The sequence below is a fragment of the Paralichthys olivaceus genome, chromosome 12, assembly GCF_024713975.1.
Source record: "Paralichthys olivaceus isolate ysfri-2021 chromosome 12, ASM2471397v2, whole genome shotgun sequence".
Classification (NCBI taxonomy): Eukaryota; Metazoa; Chordata; class Actinopteri; order Pleuronectiformes; family Paralichthyidae; genus Paralichthys; species Paralichthys olivaceus.
The window spans coordinates 13,161,604-13,177,899 of NC_091104.1; the positions used below are offsets into that span (position 1 = coordinate 13,161,604).

At 41.4% G+C, this 16,296-nt stretch overlaps 1 protein-coding gene across 6 annotated transcripts; it reads left to right on the plus strand.

The window, feature by feature from the left end:
* Nucleotides 1-361: 361 nt before the first annotated feature.
* Nucleotides 362-16,045, plus strand: LOC109628066 (sorting nexin-14). 6 transcript variants are annotated; one of them, XM_020084946.2, is made up of 31 exons: nt 362-1,011; nt 1,154-1,324; nt 1,889-2,009; nt 2,122-2,195; nt 2,617-2,695; nt 2,789-2,832; nt 2,917-3,004; nt 3,087-3,171; nt 3,260-3,416; nt 3,593-3,668; nt 3,833-3,877; nt 4,226-4,306; nt 4,566-4,680; nt 4,900-5,055; nt 5,179-5,303; nt 5,947-6,005; nt 6,538-6,564; nt 7,404-7,550; nt 8,165-8,297; nt 8,955-9,141; nt 10,031-10,114; nt 10,715-10,815; nt 12,287-12,398; nt 12,558-12,598; nt 13,043-13,162; nt 13,420-13,543; nt 13,978-14,142; nt 14,612-14,707; nt 14,806-14,897; nt 15,482-15,538; nt 15,876-16,045. In XM_020084946.2, the coding sequence occupies exons 2-31, from the start codon at nt 1,188-1,190 to the stop codon at nt 15,915-15,917; spliced, it is 2,970 nt and encodes a 989-aa protein (XP_019940505.2). In that variant the 5' UTR covers nt 362-1,011; nt 1,154-1,187; the 3' UTR covers nt 15,918-16,045. The 6 variants fall into 6 exon arrangements, with proteins under 6 accessions (XP_019940505.2, XP_069391392.1, XP_019940508.2 ...); XM_069535291.1 differs by having other exon boundaries at nt 15,879-16,045; XM_020084949.2 differs by lacking the exon at nt 7,404-7,550.
* The last annotated feature ends 251 nt before the right edge of the window (nt 16,046-16,296 follow it).

Genomic DNA, 16,296 nt, shown 5'->3' on the forward strand with positions numbered 1-16,296 from the left:
CTTGGTGTGAATGCCACAGGAAGGAAATACATTGCACATCTTTTACCACAACGCTGAGTCATTGTTGCAGGCAGAACTAAATTGATTATATCTACTAATTGTGCTTCAGTATGAGAGTAGGGAAAGGGTCTAAAACACAATTCAGGAAAATGATGACTTCCACTCCTCTTGTAAGTGGACAAGTATAGCTGAATAAATAGTAATCTGGGCCTCGAACCTTTGACCGGAGACCATGCTGATGAAGTTAAGCAACAGTTTAGTCACAGTAAGTCTCCATGAGCATAAACAACTTGTGATAACTACAGTTGCACATGTGACCTCGCTGTGTGAATCATCAGCTGTCCCGGAAGTTTCCGGTCTCAAACGATTGATCACTTCTAAATCTGCGTGTAACCATAGGAACAGCAGCGATGTGGGTGGCCACTCAAGCGGAACTAATTAATAGGCGGTTATGTTTCCAATGTTTTGTTCCGTGTCAGCAAACACACAAAACAAGCAGCAACACGATGAAAGGTTTACATGTGTATGACTCTGTTAACCTCAGTGAACTGTCGCGGTGAGCTGTTAACCGCACTCTGATATTTACACTGCGAGTTATTTAAGAAAGAAACACAAATGAAAAATGGCGGCAGGACGCTGACTCCGTCTCCTCAATGTGTGGGACCCTTCGCCGTGGCCTGAATGTAGCTGAGACCGTTGTTTGCGTGTAAAACTACCGGAGCGAGCGCAGCGGAGGTGACATCACACGCAGGCGGCCCCGGGACCCGACCCCCCTCGGCGGACAGAGCTGACAGCTGGAGCGGCCGCTAGCCGAACACGCGCTAATATCCACCGGAGAGCCCGAGTGTGCGCAATTACTCCTAATCCAGCGGTGGTTCCCAGCTGTTCCCTGCACCTCCACCTATATCCTACACTGGATTACACTGACACGCATTTATTCTGCTCATTCACGATGGTGTCGCTGCTGGACGACGGCGGAAAATGGCCCGTAGCGTCCACCGTAGTCGCACAGTAAGTAAAGGGCTGCGGTCCGCGGATGACAACAACACAGCCTGCCTGAAGCAGGAGAGTCGCTCTGGATGACATGTGAGGCGTTGCTGCTGCACGCCATCGTTTGTTACATTCAGACACTCGCTCCCTCTTCATGTTTCAGTAACCTGCAGTAGGCTGCACATGCACTGGCGAGGATGGGATGCATCAGTGCTTTTCTGCAGAAGATCCGCAGCAGGATCAAGCTGGACCGGGTCAGAGAGCTGGGCAGACAGTACCCAGTCTTCTGCTTCCTGCTGCTGCTCCTGCTGCTGTGCACTGTGCTGCTAAACAGGTAAAGTACTCTGTAAATACCATAGACTGTGGATAAAAAGGTAAATACACCACTCTATCCATGCTACTGCATGTGTTTTCTTGTAATCCAAATGCTTATTATGATTTTGTGCAGGAGACAGTGCAGGATACCTCACGGTAGATACAGTACGACTTGCTGCCAGCATAAAGGAAGATAAACTAAAATCAAACAATGAACACTAGGAATAAATGCCATTAATTAGCATATACATTTAATTATAGGCTCAGCTTTACATGAAGCCAGAAGTGGTCCAATGTCTCAGTTACATTTCCCCCATTTCCCCATCTGTATCAATATAATAAAGTCTTAATCGTTTCATTGATCCATTCTTTTGCTGTGGGACGCATAGAATGCTTCTAGTTTTTCAACAGGACTCTTGCTGCCGTGATAAGACCAACATTAGTCAATGGGTTTTAATGGTAAAGCTGATCTTAGCCAGTCCCCCAATACCTGATGTTTCACACCAGAAAGGTTGAACCAAGGAACGCTCCCAGATTTCCAACATTGATTGTTAACTGCAGTACATGTCTTCTCTCTGCACAGATATATTCACATCATAATAGTGTTTTGGTCCTTCCTGGCCGGAGTTGCCACTTTTTACTGCTCTCTGGGCCCAGAGTCTCTGCTGCCCAACATCTTTGTCTCCATCAAACCAAAGACCAAGGTAGGTCAGAGACAGAGGCTTCCCATAAATTCCCTATGATTTAGTCACCTTCGCTGCCAGAGTGAATGATGGGCAGGATCACCATAATTACTGTTTTTTATTTCTCTTGCAGTCGTACCAACAGGAGCTTTTTCCACTGGGACACAGCTGTGCTGTTTGTGGAAAAATCAAGTGCAAAAGGCACAGGTGAGTTATGGTGCAGCACAGTGGAGCTTTAGAAGATGTTTGTTTATGTTTATTTAATTAAAAGAGGAAAATACACATTGATTAATATGCCTACTTAAGTCCAACATGTAATTGCGCCAGAATTAACCATGCAGGCCAGTTTTCACCTGCAGTCCCTGGCAGGGTGATGAGAAAAAAAACCCTGTAACATAACATAAAGACAGACATATGTATAAAACTTATTTGGAAGAGAACAGGACATAAAACTGACAAAAGAGTCACTTCGATTCACTGTGAGGTGCTTAAACAATTTCACTCGAATTTCCAGCATTCAGTTTGACAACATTCATTCTGTGTCATAACACTGGAAAATGTTACACCACCCCCTAGTGGTCAGGCAGGATTCCAACGCTTTTCTCTTTGTGTAATTTGGGGATTTTAGACCGACCTTATTACTGGAAAACTATCAGCCATGGCTTGACCTGAAAGTTCCCTCGAAGGTTGATGCTTCTCTTTCAGAGGTAACGCATGCACAGATCAAACTTTGTTAAAGTTGAATGTAAAATTACTTAAATTGTTTATTATTAATTTTTCCCTGATGTTTTTTCTCCAAGATTCTAGAGCTTGTTCTGGAAAACTTTGTATATCCTTGGTATAGGTAAGCCATTTTCTCTGTTCTGTTTTCCATCCATTTCCATGTTGTATGTGGACACTGAAGTGACAGTAAAGTTTTCTCTTTCAGAGACATCACCGATGATGAGGCCTTTGTTGACGAGCTGAGAGTGACTTTGCGTTTCTTCGCAGCTGTCTTAGTGCGACGAACCCAGAAGGTAAAAAACTAGACCGTATGCAGTCAGAATCTTTGGCTGCTGATTCACAGAACTATTTTTTATCAATTTTTTTCTCCCTCAGGTGGATGTAGCATCCCTCATCACACAAAAGCTTCTTAAAGTTTCCATGAAGCATATTGAAATCATAAGCAAAGCCAGGCAGAAAGGTATTGCCAACTTCCATCACCCACTGACTCCTCTTCTTTGTGTTCACCATAAAAAGGCTAACTCTTTCCCACCCGCTCTCCTCTGTAGTAAAGAACACAGAGCACCTTCAACAAGCTGCTCTGGAGGAATACGGTCCCGACCTCCATGTAGCCCTTCGCAGTCGCAGAGATGAGCTCCTCTACCTCAGGAAGCTGACGGAGATGCTCTTCCCCTACATCCTGCCACCGAAGGCTACAGACTGCAGGTAACTCACAGCTGTGACAGTATAGGACATGCAGTGTCCTCAGATATTTCACAAAATGAGTTACAAATAATCCCACCATCCGCAGACTTAACTGTTCTTTATAAACGTAGTTTAGGATCATTCTTTACTCTTTCACTCTCTTATTTCCTGCTGCATTATCTCTTCGCTCCTCTCAGATCTCTTACTCTCCTAATAAGAGAAGTCTTGGCTGGTTCTGTCTTCCTTCCTTCACTGGACTACTTGGCTGATCCTGTGAGTGCACTGTAGACCCACTACGGGCTCAATTTGATTTATTCTATGTAGCAAGAATGTTAATCAATGTTCATCATGAGCATGTAAATTGTAGACAAAGATGGTCTTTGTTCGAACACCAGAAATAGCGACAGTGTTCTGCATGATTTCTGTTTTTATTTCAGGACACAGTAAATCATTTGCTTTTGATATTCATCGACAACTCCCCTGTAAGTATACGTTGATATTTCAACTCATAATTTCATTTATATATCAGCTACATTTTTTTCGAAATTGTAACGATTCCAAACCCTAATGTCAAAGAAATGTAATTGAGGTTAAATATTTTACAGTTAAACTTTATTATAAATAACTATTAATGAAATAAAAAATAAATGCACATCTTTTCTGCATTGTTTATTCTGTAAAATAACTTTTCACGCAGTGTACTGTACTGGTGTACTGGCAACATAAATGCAGATCAGTCAGACTCTAGCTCCAATTGTATCCATGTGTATATATAAAGTTTTCATCATTGACTGTGATCAACATGTTTTTATTTGTGTTTGTCCCTCAAGCCTGAAGTAGCCACAGAGCCAACTTCAACCCTGGTTCCTTTCCTGCAGAAATATTCTGATACCCGAAACAAAAAGCCTTCAGTGAGTGTTTCCTCTCCTACATAGTGGTAAAGTGATTTTTCAACATATACAACTACGTACAAGATTAATTTAAAGCACTTGAACAAGTCACTGGACACTGTAGGTGACAGCATCTCGTACATACTGTAATCACAATATGCAGACTCAGTGTTTTAGCCCCTGACATTGACTGAAATCAAGATGCAAATCACATATAGTTGCAGAAACACTCAACTGTCTTCACTGAGCCACTCCTCTCTTTCTCTCTCTCTCTCACCAGGTGCTGAAGCTTGAGTTGAAGGAAATCAGAGAACAGCAGGACCTTCTCTTCCGTTTTATGAACTTTCTGAAGCAAGAGGGGGCCGTGCATGTGCTCCAGTTCTGCCTTTCAGTTGGTAAGTGTTTCCTAAAGAGGACACTTAAGCCCGCACAGAACCAACGTTGACTGAAATGTATATATTCTGAAATATAAATCGTATATGATCCTAAAACAAGTTATATGATTTAATCAGGTATCTCTACTTGAAGTTCACTCATCTGGAATCATCAACTTACTAAAAAGACAGAGATTGGCATTGTTACACTGTGACTTTGACATGTCTGACTTTTCTCAGAGGAATTCAACGACAGAATACTTTGCCCAGAGCTGTCTGACTCGGAGAAGATGATGCTCCACGAGGAGGTGAAGAAGATCTACGAGACCTACTGTTTGGACGAGAGCGTTGACAAGATCCGCTTCGACCCGTTTATCGTGGAAGAAATACGCAATAGTGAGTGATAAGGGTCCTCTCTGAATAAGTTATTTAAGATTGCTTTAATTTCATCTTGAGGAAGCACACATACTAACTGGACATTTATTTAATGTGATGATTAATAGGATTTTATTTCCACAGTTGCAGAGGGCCCGTATGAAGAGGTGGTGAAACTACAGACCATGAGGTGTTTGTTCGAAGCCTATGAACACGTCCTGTCCCTCCTGGAGAATGTTTTCACCCCCATGTTCTGTCACAGCGACGAGGTTAGCACCAAGAAATAATCTTTTTTTAAAAACCACAGCGTAACAACACCCCCACCTGCAGCTCAAAATCCTCGGTTACATCTGTAGTGCTCGTTTCACTACCGGCTGAATCTTAATATCGCCCAGCGTTTAAGTTTTGTTTGTGTGTCAGAAGTAACAAAGCCAAATCGGTCAAATGCTGGAATTAGAGCTGATTTGGAATTCACTGACTCTCTTGCGCCATCCTCTTCCGATCTCGCATCCACCAACCGCAGTCGTCCATGTCACCAATACTGGAGGCGCAACTGGCCAATGAGCCGATGCTGGCACCATGCCAAGCTGCCAAGCCGAATTTCACCCCTCAGAGGCTGCTTCATTGAATTCAGCTGGGTGGACTATTGCTCGGCCATTGTCCACAGCAGGCCACTGCCCTGCATGAATAGTGTGTCTGGAAAATAATATGATATTGATTTATTTTTTTTGTTGTCGCTTCTGTTGCTGCTATTAAATAAATTGTGCGGTCATAATTATCATTAATAAGATCAAAAGAAGTCACTCGATAGATAATGTTTCTCTGATGTTGTTTGAACACACTCATGTATCATATGATGCAGTGTTTGATTTTAATTCTTTGCTCATTTTCTTTGTCCGTGTCGTTCTCCAGTACTTTCGCCAGCTTCTGCGAGGGGCCGAGTCCCCTGCCAGGAATTCAAAGATGAGCAGGTCGGTTTCACTTCAGCAACGTTTCTGTTTGTGTGTATGAAAAGAAAATGTTCTAAATGTTTACCACGAAATTGATGTGACCTCATAATCTAGTATCAAAAGACAACGAGTCATTCTGTGTAATTTAAACACAGAATGACTCACTGGTGGTTAATTTAATAAAAAGTATATAAATCATGTTTACACCCACATGCAACTAAAGTTCATCAAATCAAAATTTGTCTGAATTTGACTGATAATTAATATATCTTCAAAATGTTCGCAATTCTCTGTATAAGATTGGCCACTATGAAGGAAAAATACAGCATGTGGCAGCTGAAGCACAATATGAATGCACATTTTGTCTCAATACTGTCGAATAAGATGTAAATTACCAATAACACATATATTTTTTGCTTTGCAGCATAATGAAATTAAAATTAGACGTAAACTGAGTTGAGCACAGGGATCGAATGTCATGTTTCTATCACGGGGTGTGGTGTGTATGTGGCCACGGGGCCCTGCCACTAACTCCTTGTGCATATTGTTCCAGAAATAGCCTGAGTATGGATGACATTCGGTGAGTATAAGGCATCGGTGTGCTGATCAAAACAGTGTCTGGCTGAGCGGTGCTGCTGCACGCGAGATACAAACTACACTTCATTCTTGCCTGACTGCTCCGACAGAGTATTGCCTCTCTGTTTTTTTTTTTTTTTTACAGATTCACTCTGTTCTGGGTCTACTGTAACCAGGGCTTCAGTTTAACAAGCACTATCAATGATGGTTTATGATTTTATTTACTAATCTAATTAAAAAGACAATGCCTAAAAGACAATGAGAGAAGATGTAGAAAAGTTATCAATAGGTAACGATAGTTATGATAATCATGAGTCGTCGTTAGGCAAATGTTAATGAAGCTCATCAAAGGTTTGAGACACACGTAATATAAAAACTACTTTTAGAGGGGAGGGGAGGGAGGAGGAGGGATGGGAGGAGTTTAGGCTTAGGTTTTATTTTAAACGTAAGTTGCACGATTTCACATTTACTGAATGAATCCTCTCAGGGAGGGAGAACTAAGGGAAGGAAGTTGATTTATCCCATCTTTCAGATTTTTCATCTGGTCATAAAGCAATTTAGTTATGAAGACAGAAACTCTAATGAGGCAGAAGAACTAGTAGATAATGGCCGTTACTGGCTCTCCATTTGCTAAACTCCCTCCATGTCTGCTATTCAGTAACCCCCCCTTCCACTCTGCCCATTCGTCCGCCTATAACTCCATCAATGTATGACCACCACCATGCTGTGTCTGTGACCGTATGTCCACTCTTGATTCTGCAACCACCATAATGCCTGCCTGGTATGATCCATGGTCCTCTCCCTCCTCTCGCCCTCGGGAACCTGACCCTGCTCTGCTCGTAGTCCCTGGGACTGGAGCCCCGAGTCCCCGTCCTCACTGTTCACCGCCTCTGGCAGCTCTTCACCTGCATCTTTTAATTCCCTCCATGCCCAGTCCACGTTCACAACCTTCCCGTACGGCTCGCTATCCCACCGCCACTCATCACCGAAGTAAGTCAGGGTCCATCCGTGTGTCACAGGTCGCTCAGTGTGATGTCATGCCGTCCACTTTCCCTCACGTGACCCCAGTCTCAGCCCGACACCTGCATGGTGGGACCGCTGCATGTGGATCCTGTTTTTATTTGTCACGTGTCCTTTATCCAACCCTGTTGTTTTGTTCAGACTAACCACTCCCTGTTGTTTTTGACAATGCAGTGTCCGTGTTCAGCTCCTTGTATATTCGGTAAATCAACATTTTTATTTTATTTACTGGCACAGAGCACCTGTTTTCTGGTTGAACAGCAACTGATCACTTTTATTTTAATTTGGATCGCCCAAACATTGGTTCATGAAATCACTGCTGTGTGCTGTGTTTGCTTTTTGCCCTGCAGCGCTTATAACCAACAACCTCGACATTGTGAGATGGTTGTAAATTGATATATCGGATTTGGTTTCCTTAGCTTTTTCCTTCCTTGTGCAATCATCATTTTCTTACTAGTGTGCTGCTCCTACCTCCCCCTTCTCTCCTCCACAGTATCTTCTGTGTAACTCTGTAAGCTTTGCTGAAGCCATGCACATCTCCTCCATCGTGCATTTTCCAACAACCTCTTTTGTTTGTTCTACAGGAACACGGCAAAGAGGGGCGAGTCCTTTGGGATCAGCCGCATTGGCAGCAAAATCAAAGGAGTGTTCAAGAGCACAACCATGGAGGGAGCCATGCTGCCATCTTATGGGCTGGTGGAGGGAGAGGATGACATGGTGAGACCGATGTGAAATTATTCAGTACACTAACTTTTTGTAGTGCAAATGGTCACAGGATGATAGTTCTCTGGGTGGGTTTTCTCTTTCTCTTCGGTTTCCTCCCATAGTCCGAAGAAATGTGGATTGGAGTTAGGTTAATTAGAGATTCTAAATTGACAGTGTTTGCGAATGTGAGTGTGAATGGGTTGTCTCTGTACGTTGGCCCTGGGATTGGCTGGCAACCTGTCCAGAGTGTCCCCCTGCCCAATGCAGCTGCCCCCAAGACCCTCAAAGAACTAGTGATATAGGTAATGGATTGATAATAGTACAAACTAAAGCTCTCTGTTACACTGTCACAAGATTTACCACTCGAGGGCGTTGGTGAGTAAAGAAAGGAACTAGTTTCTCTCTAATATTTAAATTTTGTGTTTTTTGCTGGTATCAGATTATTTAATCCTAAATCAGCGTGTCCACAAAGCTATTGAGCTGTTCTGAAACCAGTTAGACTTCAATTTCTCCAGTACTTCCTTTTCCCTTTTTATGATTGCATGAGTCTCAAACAATTTTTTTAGACTTAAAAAATGTCTGATTTATTTAACGACTGTATTCAGTAAAACCATTTACAGTGTTTTGCAGTTTTGACCACGACCTTAACCCCATGTTCTTCCATCCAAGGTGGAGGAGGCCATGATGGTGCTGGAGGACGACTCCCCCATGGAGGCAGCCTCTACCCCCAGCACCCCTCGAAACCTCTCAGCCTGGAACATCACCATCCCGTACATTGATTTCTATGACGACGACGTGAAGAGAGAGAGGATACCTGTGTTCTGCATCGATGTGGAGCGCAACGACAGGAAGGCAGGTGAGGCTGAAGGGGACATGCCTTTGTGTCGTCTGAGAGAAGTCATTGTGCTTTACTACATGAAACATCAGATTGAACTTCAGTCCAGGCGCTGTACTCATCACTTTTCCAGATATGGTTACATAAAGTTAAAGGGTAGTGATAAGTAAATATCTTCGACACCTGTCAGAGCGTGCCGGTGGATGCTGGAATGGTGGAGATCCTGAATTAACAGGCAACGATACTGACGCAGGACATTGTCCAAACAGAAACCTGAAATTAAGTTTGTTCTTCTCATTGCTCTTCTTGTCAACATGCACAGATCTGTCAAAATAGATTTATTGAAATAAATAGATACATTTGTTTAGAGTGAATAATGTGTTCTAATGTAAGATTTATCTTTCCTGAAACAAACACCTGTCTTAGTTGCGTATGCTGCAGTGACAGTGGGAGCCACAAGCTGCTTTGCAGAGCTTACATCTACCAATAGCCATTCAGGGGACATCTGTAAATTGTAGCTACAGGAAATGACCTTTGTTTACATTGTCCTCCTCGAAACTGCACAAGTCTTTCCATGCGCATCATATAGCAAATGAGCTAATGAACTAACCAACAGTGCACTTGCTTGTTTTTAAGGTTATACCTAAGTGTCCTTGGGCAAGATACTGATCCCCAAATTGCTCTAGACAGCTGTGCTGACAGTGTATGAATGGTGTGTAATAGGAAGTGCTGCGTATTGAAATGCTGTATGAATCTGTATGTGAATGGGTGAGTGTGACTTATACTGTAAAGCTCTGAGAGATGTCCATAAGAAAATAAATAAAGTCCATAGCATCTACGTGTGGCGAGCACTGGTGTATATGGATTTATTATTCTCACGGTAAAATGTCTCTTCTGTGTTTCTCTGCAGTCGGACATGAGACTGAGCACTGGTCTGTATACAGAAGATATCTGGAGTTCTACGTTCTTGAGTCAAAACTAACTGAGTTTCATGGTAAGTTTTCTCATTGTTTCTCTAGTTCTGTTCTCTGAGGAAAGTTCAACAAATTCAGGATCTCATTTGGTTATCTGGCTTTACTAAGCCTGACAGCCACAATCACGCTAAGCAGTCACATAACAGTGGTTTTCAACTCGGTCAACCCAAGAACGTTTGAGCACAACATGTTCACGTCCACGTGGCAGCAGAGCAGCAAACAGAGAGCTGATAATAAGTTTGAATAGTATATGTGGCTATAGATGAATAGGTAGAACACATAATCCAGGCTCAAGAGTAGGTTGTGTGTGCAGCACAAGTTACAATTACTATGTTCACCGTTGTTATCAGAAATCCTGCTTCTGCTCTTTTTTTATTCTTTCCCTCAAGGAAGACATTAACCACCAAAGGGATCTCATGTATTCTTAAGAATTTATTGATCATTGCTTCCAAGTTAGGGTGTGTTATAAAGTTTAAAGTAAATGAAATTGATGGAAAGTGGAGAACAAATGGTTAAGTAGAGCAGGGAATGACGGTCGTGCAGTGAAAGGGGCCAGAAGACTTTTTCTCTGTTGATAGTTTTTCAGCGTTCCTTTCTGAGAAATCTTCCGCCCCCTACAGGCTCGTTTCCAGATGCACAGTTGCCTTCAAAGAGAATCATCGGCCCCAAGAATTATGAGTTTCTCACATCCAAGCGAGAGGACTTCCAGGAGTACCTTCAGGTAAAAGACAATTTGCTGTTGAATTGTATTAGCTTTACTCAATGTTGATTGATGAAGAGTATTTAAACACACTGAAATCTCACTGCAGTGTTAGTGGGGTCATGTAATTGTTAAGTGAAGAGACATGTATAACAAATTGAAATATCTCACCAAACATCATTCAATTTCAATATGAAATAAATTCTACAGCACTCTAATACCTCTTTTATAGTAAATGAGCCGATATATGCAGGTTTTTTAAACGTGGGTAAAAAGGTGACAAACCTGTTTCCCATTGCCAGTAGAAGAGTTTGGGTCTTTATTACTCCCCCCCTGTTGCATCATGACTGTACCTAAAACCGAGAATCTCTCTCATGTCGCTGTCTTGCCAAAATACTGCGTTCACCCAGATGTCACTTTTCCATCACTGCGGATTGAAGCCGATAAAATCCTGCGTCTACTGCAGAGTTATTTGGTGTGGGAGTGAATGCTGATTGCATCCATTCTCATTACAGACAAAAGCCAGGTATTTTGATGGGTCTAAATTAACAGTAACACAGAAGGTTAAGTGCAGACTCAGCTCCTTCTTCCTAATTCCACACACATACAGATGTGCACTCACACCCACAAACACACACAGTGCACTAAATACAAACCCCTCAGTTGATGAGTCAGGTTGAACAGGAAGCACTGACATCAAGATTAAATGGAAACAGCCTTAATCTTTTGAGACTAGCATCCCAGCAGGAACACGCCACTGTCAGAAAACAACCTTTTTCTGGACGTCAATTTAAACCGATCAGAAAAAATTGTAGGAAGTATATTAATGATGGGCAGATTAGAGCACTGCTATAGAGAAATTATCTCTCTGTCTCTGTCTCATTTGTGTTTATCATTTCAAATCACAGAGGAAATGACAGAGAGAATGAGTGACAGAGTTCAGACGGAGGTTGGAGTCGGGGGGGTTGTGATCCACTCTTTTTAGCTGTGCAGTCAAGGATGCTGAAAACTAGGTTTGACAATTACCTGTCATGAGATTGAGAAGAAAAATGACAAAATTTACACAACTGAAGATTCGGACACTGAGATTGACAACAATGTGTCAAAGTGTCCTTGAACACATCGCCAAGGGAAGAGTCTGAAATGGTCCTTCAGACAGAAGGTGGAAATAAAGATGGACTCTGTGACAGCTCCTCTGAAGCCAAGTGTCTCGATCGCCATCTGGTGGCTAGCTGCAGTATAGGTCATAAATCATCCATCTTTACAGTTTGTAGTAGAAGAGCATCAGGACAAAACCGTCTCACAGCTGACGACACAAAAAAACTGTGAAAATGCCCAGTTGATTTTAAAATTCAAAAAGCTGTACTGTAAAGCGCTGTGAGTGGTCATTTTTACCAGTGTAAAATAAATGTTGGATCCTGTGAATGCTTTTCACCATAGAAGATTATAACTTCATGATAACATCATGGATATACTTGTGTTTTCTTTGCAGAAACTTCTCCAGCATCCAGAGCTGAGCAACAGTCAGCTCCTGGCCGACTTCCTGTCCCCTCACAGTATGGAGTCTCAGTTCCTGGATAAGATGCTGCCCGACGTGAACCTGGGTACAGTATGAGGCAGATGTTAGAGAATGTGACGAAGAACAAAGAGATGGATCGTCTTGTTGTCAGAGTCTGAGAGACGCTGAAAATGTTTGATCAGCTTGACCTTGTGAAAAGATATTAAACTTTCCATCACTGAGATAAAATATTTTTGTTTTACAGGGAAAATCATCAAGTCAGTTCCGAGCAAACTCATAAAAGAGGTAAGGAGTGTGTGTGTGTGTGTGTGTGTGTGTGTGTGTGTGTGTGTGTGTGTGTGTGTGTGTGTGTGTGTGTGGGGTGGAATAACACTCTGCAGAATGTTTAGCCCTTTTATTATTATGAGTATATTAATATTCTCATGAACACAAAATCTCTGGAACTTAAAGATGCAAGGTCACTTTGACCTCATGAAACACATTTTTTAGTCACATGAGAATTATGACAATATTCACTTTGATCAACCTCCTTTAAAGTCTTCATTACATATATTATATGAGTTGGGACAGACATGTTTTACAGCTACAACTGTAGTTCTTGTTCATATCTTCTGTTTCTAATCTCTTTTGACTCTTTGACGCTTTAATATTTTTACACAACAAATCCATCTTTAAGAGAAATAATACTCTCGCTGTAACTTCTATAAATTGTCTGCTGTTCTTTGACAGAAAGGGCAACATCTGGAGCCTTTCATCCAGTCTTTCTTCAACTCCTGTGAATCTCCCAAGCCCAAACCGAGCCGCCCTGAGCTCACTATCCTGAGCCCGACATCGGAAAATGACAAAAAGGTTAGAAATCAAAAACGCCAGAACTCTGAATATCTTTTTCAGCCAACTGACACTCGGTGGAATGTTTCACTACAGTTTTCAACTACATCCTCGATTTCACATATTGACCAGTTATACAAGATTCTGACCAAGTCTTCGTCTATACTGAAGCTGTGCGTTTATTTCAGTAAAGCTCTGTCAGTCCTTCAGAACAGAAAATGTCTTTTGGTTTTAAATGAGCTATAATATGAAAACTAATATAAATCCCTCTCTGCTAGCTGTTCAACGACCTCTTTAAGAACAACGCCAACCGATCCGAAATGACAGAGAAGAGACACAATCAGAACTACTTCATGGAAATGATCACTGTGGAAGGCGTGTATGACTACCTGATGTATGTGGGTAAGTGAAGTGTGTTTATTACAATCTGTCCATCACACACTGTTTATCACACATTTTATTATTATTGGAGACACACAGAAGGATGTTAACTGTCGGTTTTACGATATCAGTGGATTTATTTTTATTATCTTATTATCTTTATTATATTTGAACACATGGATTACTACTCCTATGAGTGTTCATATATCAGTTCATCAGAATTCAATTAAATTTAATGATTGCATACCTGTGACCGTTCCTAAATAATACAGATTTTAAAATAGTTTTTACCTGCTTTAAATTGAGTAACGTTGTATTAATATATATTATTTATATTTATATAGAACATTTCTGAAACCAGGTCTGAAGTGTTTAAATGCTATTTACAGTAAAAGACATAGATGCAAATGTGTAGATATATATATGAACTCTCTGTCCTTCTTGGTGTTCATCAGGCCGAGTTGTCTTCCATATCCCTGATTGGCTGCACCACCTGCTCATGGGCGGCAGGATCCTGTTCAAGAACACACTGGAGACGTACACAGATTATTACCTCCAGTACAAACTGAACCAGGTGGTCCAGGAGCACCGGCTCGTCTCGCTCATCACTCTGCTCAGAGGTGCAGCCATTAAATCACGATGTTGACATGAATGCCAGAGGAACATTTAAAAAGAACATTTTTTACATAATAATACTAATAATGTGTTGCCATTATTTACCTGAAAAAAGAAATACAAGCTGTTAATGGGACAAAATCTTTTGGGAGTGAGATGAGACGTTTGAGGAAATAAACTCAGCACAAAGACTGGATGCATGTGGAACCAGCTGTTTATCACATGACCTCCCTAAAACTACAAATTGAGTTGTCAGGCTTCTGTTTGTGTTTACATTAGGAAATGAGATGCACCATGTTTATTAGCGCTGGTAAACTTTGAAGATCTAGGCAGGCTACATGTTCCCCATCGTTTCAGTCACAATGCTAAGCTAAGCTAAGCTAATCGCCTCCTGTACTTAAACAAACATGAGAGTGGAGTCCATCTATTGAACCATTGAACAACTCTCATTGTGAATCTTCTTTGTGTTTTTAGACACTGTTTTCTGTGAGAGCAGTCCCCCCCGCTCCGCCCAAGAAAAGCAGAAGAGGGCGAAGAGGACTTTTGAAGAAATGATGAGTTATATTCCAGGTAGTCATTCAGTTTTTAAAGGTCCTTTACACTTACAAGACAAATATTCAGATGTAAGAACTGGCAGCCACTTTTACGTGTTGGTCATTTATCTTTAGACCTGCTGGCGAAATGTATCGGTGAAGAGGCCAAATACGAAGGAGTGGGCCTCCTGTTCGATGGATTGCAACAGCCAGTTCTCAACAAACAGGTACAAACACACGTTTCTTTTTCATGCCTCTGCACACGACAACAGCCTGACCGGTTGTCCGTCCATCTGTCAGTACATCTGTCCATCTGTCCCGTTCTTGTGAGCACGATATATCCAGAACACTGCGATGGAATTGGTCCAAATTGGTCTCCCAAATAAGCTGATGAGAATTTGGTACTTAAAAGTCACAATGGCCTCACAAAACATGTTTTTGGCTGCAGCCCAGGAATCCAAATTGTGACTAGTTGTCACTGTGACTCAAAGACTAACTGAGGGTGACCTCATATCATAGATATAAAGTCGAACCTGAATCTTCACTGGTTGGTGGAGGCATACGATCACTTTGTGGTATTTCTAGCTTCTCACAGCTTGAAATAAATTTGTCAAGACAACAAACAAAGAGCTGAGAGAAGCTGTGACAGTCAATGAGCGAGTTAAAGTGAATCTTGTTGTCATGACTATATACACTCACACCTACGTATAGGCACCCACTGTTTTGTTTGTGTGATTTCAGAAGACTTTTATATTTAAAGAGAAATTACCTTAATGCTCTTCATCATCTGTCTGTTCCATGTCTTCCTCAGCTCACATATGTGCTATTGGACATCACCGTTCAAGAACTGTTCCCTGAGTTTAACAAGGTAAACTGCTGCTCATCTTGGTTTCTAAAGAAATGTATAGAAATATAGTTTAAATATACGCACATGCATTAACTTTACTGGTTTATCATATATAACGTTGAGGGGAGAATCTGAATGGAGGAACATTTTATTCTGTGTCTTTATTATATGTTTTTCTAACTAATGTAAAGTGAGCATTGTTAAAAGTGCTATATAAATAAATATCTTATTATTATTATTACTTTATTGTGGTGAAGTTGTTCCTTGTTACATCTGGCTTTTACATTTTATCTGTAGCTATAAGTGATCATTTAATGGAACACGTATTCTTGTGCTAACTCTGTTTTTCTTTCTCCAGCAGGTACAGAAGGAGACCACTGTGATGGCTCCATGGATGTAAAATAAACATTTCCACGGACATGACACATGCATCCTAACATACTTGTAACATAAATTAACTTATTCTGCAGCTTCTCCTGCTGTAAAACAGCATCTACTTTGTAAAATAAATTATACAGATAACTGAGACGTCAGTGTGGCTTGGATGATTATTCCTGAATATAAAAAGCAAACAGTGTGTACATCTGGTGGACTGCTGCAGGTGGTTGTAGCCTCTAAAACTGAAGATTTAATCATATCTTTTCGATTTCACTCTGATGAACTGGTCTGAAAAGAGAGTTAGAGCAGCGAGACAGCTTCATCTTATCTCACTAAGATGATGGACAGTGTGTTGCAGACTTTTTATATCTTTTAGTGAAGCATTGTTTTGGATTTTAGAC

What these genes read in the sequence shown, in the direction of transcription:
- LOC109628066 (XM_020084946.2), top strand. Translation starts at nt 1,188, where the DNA reads ATGGGATGCATCAGTGCTTTTCTGCAGAAGATCCGCAGCAGGATCAAG. An exon ending in TAGTGCGACGAACCCAGAAG is followed by an intron (nt 3,005 to 3,086) that starts GTAAAAAACTAG and finishes TTTCTCCCTCAG; the next exon opens with GTGGATGTAGCATCCCTCAT. An exon ending in AGGAATTCAAAGATGAGCAG is followed by an intron (nt 6,006 to 6,537) that starts GTCGGTTTCACT and finishes ATATTGTTCCAG; the next exon opens with AAATAGCCTGAGTATGGATG.